This window comes from Capsicum annuum, chromosome 1 (genome assembly GCF_002878395.1).
Source record: "Capsicum annuum cultivar UCD-10X-F1 chromosome 1, UCD10Xv1.1, whole genome shotgun sequence".
In the NCBI taxonomy this organism is placed as follows: Eukaryota; Viridiplantae; Streptophyta; class Magnoliopsida; order Solanales; family Solanaceae; genus Capsicum; species Capsicum annuum.
This window is the reverse complement of record NC_061111.1, coordinates 180,411,146-180,419,710: the sequence shown is the minus strand read 5'-3', so window position 1 is coordinate 180,419,710 and position 8,565 is coordinate 180,411,146. Positions and strand designations below refer to the sequence as shown.

The following is an 8,565-nucleotide window of genomic DNA, read 5'->3' as shown; positions in this document are numbered from 1 at the left end:
ATAAGCAAAATAATATGAAAAGAAAAAGGAGAATATGAGATAACCATAATGGATGAGGTTGATATTGTCTCACCCATATCAAAAATTCTTATCTTTTCAGAATGAATCTATAAAATTTGATCAACCACTAATAAAGTATGCAAAGATTACCTCGGGCTAAATAGAGATCGACTCTCGAGTACAAAGACGATATAAAGCTGGTCAACTATTTTATCAAATGATATTGAGCGTGTTTTTCATCTCTTTTTGAAAAATAAGTGGACTATGTTTTTTTACAAAATTGTGGTTGCAAAATTTTTAATGTAAAATAAAATAATGTAATGTGGAAGAACCTAAAAACTTTTTTTTTTTCCTCTAAAAAATGTAATGAGGAAGAACCTAAAAATAATTTTTTTTTTCCTCTAAAAATTACTTAATGGGTCCTTCAATCAACATGTCAAAATCTTAGAAAGACAAAGGGTGTGTTTGGTATGAAGAAAAATATTTTTTCATAGAAAATATTTTTCTAAAAAATGTTTTAAAAAATGTTTTTCATGGAAAACAAGTTGATTTCTTATTTGTTTTCTTATGTTTGGTTGGTGGATGAAAAATATTTTTCGAAAAATATTTTCTAGTATTTGGTTGGTGAATGAAAAAATATTTTTCAAAATAAATATATTGTAGTGTTTAGCTAAAGCGTAAAAATATATTTTAGAATCTTTTTCTAAAAAATAAATTAAGAAAATTAAATTTTTTTTTTTTTGGAAGGAGGGTTGGTTGGCAGGTAAGTGGGGGTGTTAGAATAAGTAGTAGGGGTGGGGTCAGAAAAAGTTTTGAATTTTTCTTGTTAAGAAAAAAATTAAAAAATTAGTAGGGTGGAGGGAGGAGGGGGGGTCAGGGTAGGAGAGTGAGGGGGAAGGGGGAAGAAAAAATTGAAAACTTTTTAAAAATAATTCTTTTTTTTTTTTAGGTTGGGGAGGGGGAAGGGATGGGAGAGGGGGCTGGTAAGGGGGGTTAGGGGTTCGGGGATAGGAAAAAAGTTGGAATTTTTTAATAAAATGTAGATATTGTTTTTGGAGGGAGGCTGGTAGGGGTAGGGGTAAGGTGGAGATAGGGAATGGACTAAGAAAAAAATTTGAAACATTTTTTAAAACAATTGAATTTTGGGGGTGGGATGGGGGTAGGGGTGGGGTGGGGTAGGGACGGTGTCGGGGTGATAGGGTGTTGGGGGGCGGAGGGCGGGTTAGATGATTTTGAGAATTGTATGAACATTTCAACTTTAAAATAAGGTTGAAAGAGAGTTTTGAAAAATGTTTTCCTTAGTTTTTTGAAGAAAATCATTTTCCTTAAATTTAAGAAAAATAAATAGATTAGAAAAATATTTTTCCAAAACATATAAACCAACCAAATATAAGAAAATTGAAAAACATTTTCTGAAAAATATTTTTCTTCGTACCAAACACACAACAACAACAATAACAACAAACTCAGTATATTCCCACTTAGTGGGGTCTGGGGAGGGTAAAGTGTACGCAGTCCATACCACTACCCCTAACAAGGTAGGGAAGTTGTTTTCGATAAACCCCCGGCGCAAGATACAAGGCAGTATGGCGGTAAACAAAATATCAAAAACATAAAACATGATACAATAACATAGATACGATATCCACAAAAGTACATTGCCAAAACACGGGACACCACAAATCCCCTACCTACTGACTACAACTCAACCACACCTTAACCCTCTGTCCTAATGTTTTTCCTCCAAATCTTCCTATTCAGGGTCATGTCCTCAGTCAGCTGTAACTGCTCCTTGTCACGTTTAATCACTTCTCTCCAGTATTTCTTCGATCTACCCCTACCTCGCTTGAAACCTTCCAAGGCCAACCTCTCACACCTACGAACCGGGGCATCAGTACCCCTCCTCATTACATGGCCAAACCATCTCATCCTCACTTCACACATTTTATCCTCAACTGATACTACTCCCACCTTCTCCCGAATAATTTCATTCCTAACCTTGTTCCTTCTTGTGAAACCACACATCCAACGCAACATTCTCATTTCAGCCACCTTCATCTTTTGGACATGAGAATTTTTAACCGACCAACACTCCGCTGCATACAACATAGCAGGCCGGACTACAATTCTATATAATTTACCTTTAAACTTGGGGACACCTTCTTATTGCATAAAATTTCCGAAACGAGCCTCCATTTCATTCAACCTACCTCAATACAGTGAGATACATCCTTATCTATCTCTCCATTCCCCTTGAATCGCACCAAACACACCCAAAATGTATTACTCCTGTACAGGCTATATATGTTGAAGACAGTATTATTTTTGTTTTTTAATAGAAGTTGCTGTTAACCAACCAGAGAATAAAATAAATAAAAAATGAAAAATGAAAACAGCATAGCACTACTTTCCTACTACGCGTAGTATCAAACAGACTGTAAATAATTAATAAAAAAATTATATTTATTAAATAATTAAAATAATCTTTTTTATTTTCATAATCAATATTTTAAAAGTAAAAAATAAAAAAATTTAGTGTTTAAAGTTGTCGGAAGCAGAAAGTTGTATGTATTTGTTTGCTTAATTTTTCATGTTCAAAATCCATTTTGACACATCTACCTTCAGGCAATTTCCTCCATCCATCACTCTCCACCGACAACTTTCTTCCTCATAAACCCACCATTAGATCTTTCTCTAAATCTCCATTATTCAACCCCCAATTGCCCATATTTCTCCTCTTTTCCCTTTTCTATACCCAATGATACCAATATCAATACTTGCCATTTTTGTGTAAATCTTTCCTTGTTTTGATTTGAATTTTATTCCAATTTTAGGAAAAAATGCTAGATCGATTTCTGAGTGCTAGGAGAGCATGGCAAGTAAGGAGAATTGTGAAGAATGGGAAGCTTACATTCTTGTGTTTGTTTCTTACCGTTATTGTCCTTAGAGGTAATTTGGGTGCTGGTAGATTTGGTACTCCTGGTCAAGATTTGAAGGAAATTCGTGATACATTTAGCTATTACCGTAAGCGCGTGGAACCCAGACGCGTCCTTGAAGAAGCACTACAGGTATCTACAAACACTGCAAGTGACGGTGGTGTATCAGATAGTAACAATTATGCTACTTTTGATTTGAAGAAGATTTTAGTTGATGAGGATGATGGTGAGCCTGAGTTTAAGAGAGATCCAAATCAACCATATGCTCTTGGTCCTAAAATAACAGATTGGGATGAGCAAAGACAACACTGGTTGAAAAAAAATCCTAATTTTCCTAATTTTGTAGGGACAAATAAGCCAAGGGTTTTGTTGGTTACTGGTTCATCACCGAAGCCATGTGAAAATCCAGTGGGTGATCATTACTTGTTGAAGTCAATAAAGAACAAGATTGATTATTGCAGGCTACATGGGGTTGAGATTTTTTACAATATGGCTTTGCTTGATGCTGAAATGGCTGGATTTTGGGCAAAACTGCCGTTGCTTAGGAAGCTATTGCTTTCACATCCTGAGGTTGAGTTTTTATGGTGGATGGATAGTGATGCTATGTTTACTGATATGGCTTTTGAGTTGCCATGGGAGAGGTATAAAGATGCTAATCTTGTGATGCATGGATGGAATGAGATGGTTTATGATCAGAAGAATTGGATTGGTCTGAATACTGGTAGCTTCTTATTGAGGAATACTCAATGGGCTTTGGATTTGCTTGATGTTTTGGCACCTATGGGACCAAAGGGTAAGATTAGGGATGAAGCCGGGGCGCTACTTACTCGGGAGCTTAAAGATAGGCCAGTTTTTGAAGCTGATGATCAGTCTGCAATGGTATATATATTGGCAACTCAGAGGGAGATATGGGGTGATAAGGTGTATCTTGAGAATGCTTATTACTTGCACGGTTACTGGGGAATTCTGGTAGATAGATATGAAGAGATGATTGAGAATTACCACCCTGGTCTTGGTGACCATAGGTGGCCACTTGTTACTCACTTTGTGGGTTGCAAGCCTTGTGCAAAGTTTGGGGATTATTCAGTAGAGAGGTGCTTGAAGCAAATGGATAGGGCATTCAACTTTGGTGACAACCAGATCCTGCAGATGTATGGTTTCGCTCATACATCACTTGGTAGTAGGAGAGTGAAGAGGACTCGGAACGAAACAATCAATCCACTTGAAGTGAATGATGAGCTCGGATTACTTCACCCTCCATTTAAAGCTGTCAAGGTATCATCTTCTTGAATGCGTATGAGAGGGATAATGCATTAAGGTCAAGATTGAAATGCCCTTTTTACCTTAGATTTTTGTACCATTTGATCACGATATGTGCCACGATGTACTTGTTATTTATGCTTGTCTTAGAGCACTGGTTATTGTATTCCTTCATTTGTCATAGTGTTTTGTGACATAATCTTTTTAAGTTACATATAAATTTCAATGGAAGGCATAGTTTAATTCATATTATATGTTCTCCTTGCCCATATTTAGTTGTCATTGTGAATTTGGAGGCAATGGCTTGGTGCACTCTTCCTTCTTTGAGGTTATAAACTTTGCTTGTTCTCATTTTGTATTCTATGCCGCTTGCGGATGGATTCTTATTGCTGCACAGTGCACATTGTTCATTTCAATTAACCTTCTTGGTCAATTACTCAACTTTAATACTGCCAAATTCTGCATTAAGTTTCTCTCACATTGGAACTTTAAACCGAAATGTGCTTATAAGAAGAGTGAAGGACCAAAGTATGCTTAAAAACTTGAACATCAGCCTAGGGATGTTACAGCGGGGTCCTGGTGAAATAGAAAAGTAAAATCTTTTTCTTTTTCCTTTTTTGGAGAAAAGTTAATTAATACAATAGTAAAATCTTATTGATGTCAATAGGACCAAGTAGGCATCTATCATGTTTTTACCAAAAGTGTTATGGATTTCAGCCTTCAAGTACATAAGGAATTATGAATTCCATTAAATCCTCTTATTCCTCTACTGGTTTCCTTTTACACCAAAGAAATAAATTGTGCAGACAAATGGAGTGTCAAAAGATAATAACACACTGGAAACTGTATTCCCCTCCTTCGGAGATTTTCATGTGTAAGGCAAGCTTCATTAATTGCTATCCCGCAAAAGGCAGCCAACCATAACAGCTTCTAGGACCATTGTTGCCTTCTTAACTTCACTGCTTTAGATCGCCAGTCTTAGCTAGAGTTAACTCTGAAAATTCCATTTTTCCTTGCATCCATATTAAAGAATCAGACTTGTCCCCTGCTAACACCATACTGTCAAAACTAGTTGTGAGCATGCTTGCGCTCTCTAGTTCACGAGCCTGAAGGTTTCTTTTGACATGGAGGCTCCAGTTTATATATCAAAGCAGTCAGCTGTGTGTTGCTTTCTTTGCCGGTTACTAGATCATAAAGATCTAGATATATATTCTCACCTTCTATCGCTTTTTAATAGCACTGTTTGCCATTGTTGAACCTCCACAACCATATGAACAAGAAGTCATTTTTTCTGGAGCATTAAGTTCTTAACTTCAAGGCCTCCCTATATTTTGCGGTTTCATCACTCTTGATCACCTAATCAGGTGTAGCTTTTTCCTATCAGCATTTCTTCCCACAAAATAAATTGCTCTGTTTAGTGATCCTCGTAGGTATGGGAAATAAAGACAGCATGTATGTCGGAATTCCATCCCATGCTCTGTTTACGAGTGCCTCATATGCTGCTAATTTTTTTTCTTGGAGAAGTAACTATGCTGGTAATTATTATGCAAACTGCACATCCTGTCAAACAAGGGCAAAGCAAGATAGTCAAAGTTGACTTTAGCCAACTTAATAGGAACTTCATGCAGGGTTCCATTATTTCTTTTGACAAGGCATTTCACAAATTATTGAGAAATGTAGTAGAGATTTCACAGTCTGGAAGTATCTATCGTGAAGATCCGTTATGATAGGGGCAGAACAGGGGAAGGATGATTCCTACCCAATGCACTTGTTGGAAATGTGTACGTTATACAGATATCTTGCTATGGAGTATTCCTAGATTTGAGTAGTATTAGTGGTCCATGTTTCTGTGTCTGCCAGTGGAAATTTTGTGGCTTCAGCCTTTTTGTTCTTTTATGGTTTAATTGAGCTTGAAATGAAATTGATGCAACTGTGCAAACAGTGCACTGGATACAGAGGGTTCATGTAGCACCCCAGTTAATCTGGGATTAAGGTGTAGTTGATTGATTGGTGCTTTCATCGAGATTATGAAACCAGGCCCTGCTGCTTTTGTTTGGTGAAGTCATAGAAGCTTCTCCGGAGGGCTCTGTTCTACTTTGTTAGATGCACATAAAAAGCATGTTATCTAGTTCTGGCCTCTGGATTCTGAAAGTAAAGCAAGCATATCTGTTCATTTTTGCAATATAAGTGAGTGCAGAATCTTTCTCCAACTGTATCATGGTCGGTTCACCTCAATTACTCTCTATTCTGATGGGAGTACCGAACACGGAACAACTATCCACTTGGCATGGAAGCAATTTATGTTCTATTTTGGTAGTGTTGGAAGGGGTATCCTAGTTATCTTCTGGCTTTCGAGTTGTCAGAAGTCGAGAAGAGTTGGCTCTCTTGAAGCCTTTTACATGCAACGGGTATAGTTTAGTTTCAATGTTTAGAACACTTGTGGAATAATAAACTAGATATTGCTTAATATCTTCGATGCAAGATACAGGGATAAGTAGTACAAATTTGGTGGGTCAATCACCATGGAGGAAGGAATTTTCTTGAAATTCTAAGGCTATTTGTTGTCATTCACCTGCAAAACCAAAGCCGTTGCAAGAATGGAAACATGCTATACATGTTAGAGCTGGCAATATGGGTCGGCCCAATCCATTCGGGCTAGCCCACACGAACTTTGAGTTTGACGGGTCAGGTCAGGTTGACCCATCATAACAAAACACCAAGCCCATAGCATTAATCGCGGGCTGCGGGCCTCACAGGTCAGCCCACTTTTTAAAAAATAATATTATATAATTTAATTTTGGAATATTAATAAACATAATTATTACCAGATAATATTACATTGTGTTAAGTCTCCAAAACCCCCAAAAATACTCCTAATAGCGAAAGTAAATAACTTTTGACATAATATCCTTCAAATTAAATAAAAATACTAATAAGCAATTTAAATAGTTTCATGTATTTGACTTACGAGTTAGCCCAACCCACATTGCTAAAGCCCCACGGGCAGAGGCGGAGCCAGGATTTCAACGAACGGGGTTCCATATTCAAAGAAAACTTAGTCGAAGGGGTTCAACACCTACTATAACCACATAAAAAATAATTTTAATCATGTATAAATAATATATTTTACCGTCGAAGGGGGTTCAGCCGAATTCCCGAACAGAAGGCTGGCTCCGCCCTTGGCCATGGGCTTATCCGGATCGGGCTTTATTTTAATCATGTATAAATAATATATTTTACCGTCGAAGGGGGTTCAGTCGAATTCCCGAACAGAAGGCTGGCTCCGCCCCTGGCCATGGGCTTATCCGGATCGGGCTAAAAAGTTCTGTTCTTAAATGAGCCGCAAAAATTGAAACTCAACTCTATCAAATTACAGGCTGGGTCGAGCCGGCCTAATGGGCCGAACCCATATTGACCGCTATATCGCAGGTGATGGCCGTCTTGATGAAGTGTATCTTCTCAAATTGAGTTCAATTTCATCTTTTACATACACACTTTCCCATCACTCACGTAATGTAAATGCTGTTCATGCACATTCAGCCACGTGGTAACTTCTATGTTTAGAAATTGTACTTGCATGAAAGCTTGTTACGATCAGCTCATTTGGCTGAAAAAGGTTTATGAATGTCTACTATATATGAAATAAGGAATATGTACCCTTCTTTCCTAGCCAGAAACACAAAAAATTAAGCAGAATCAGGCTAAAACATAGCAAAGCTGAAAATATGCTTACAAGATTGGAAGACTTTGATGTAAAATATCCTATTAAATAGTTAATCAAATCACCAAATTCAATTGAGATGTGAACAATCAACCATCAAAAATCCCTTCCTCCTGACTATCCAAAATAAAAATGCAAGTCTACTCCACAACTCCCCTTGTATCATGGTGATCTGAAAGAGTATCCATTTATAACATCGTAATAAAGATTTAGAACTAAAATATATTGAAATCCAGAGACTAAATTAAAATTCTTTGACAATCTATTCACTTTGACAATTTATTCCATTGAAGCAGATATATATATATCCCTGCACAAGGCACAAAACAAGTGCGTCAAATGGCATCAAACTTAACATTTAAATGCATATGAACCCATGTACCCCTCTGTAGACTATATGTTGTAATATGATAGCAGCTTCAGAAGAATAAGTATGAAAACTAGCACTACTCATTCATTAATAAGCAGATTTGGCTAAAAAGTGTAGGGAAAAGGCATTGTTTTCACCCCAAACTATACCCGAAAAGTCGAAGTCACACCTAAACTATACTAGTGACCTATTACACACCTAAACTATAAAAAAGTGAAACTATTTACACCCTGTCAGGCTACCACCACTTGCATGTGGTGTAATGTTTTACACGCGCT

General features: G+C 37.0%; 1 protein-coding gene across 1 annotated transcript; it reads left to right on the top strand.

Moving 5' to 3' along the window:
- The first annotated feature begins 2,398 nt into the window (after positions 1-2,398).
- LOC107842356 (xyloglucan 6-xylosyltransferase 2) lies at positions 2,399-4,443 on the top strand. Its single transcript, XM_016686150.2, has one exon. The coding sequence runs from the start codon at positions 2,841-2,843 to the stop codon at positions 4,224-4,226; it is 1,386 nt and encodes a 461-aa protein (XP_016541636.1). The 5' UTR covers positions 2,399-2,840; the 3' UTR covers positions 4,227-4,443.
- Positions 4,444-8,565: the final 4,122 nt, after the last annotated feature.

What these genes read in the sequence shown, in the direction of transcription:
- LOC107842356 (XM_016686150.2), top strand. Translation starts at nt 2,841, where the DNA reads ATGCTAGATCGATTTCTGAGTGCTAGGAGAGCATGGCAAGTAAGGAGA.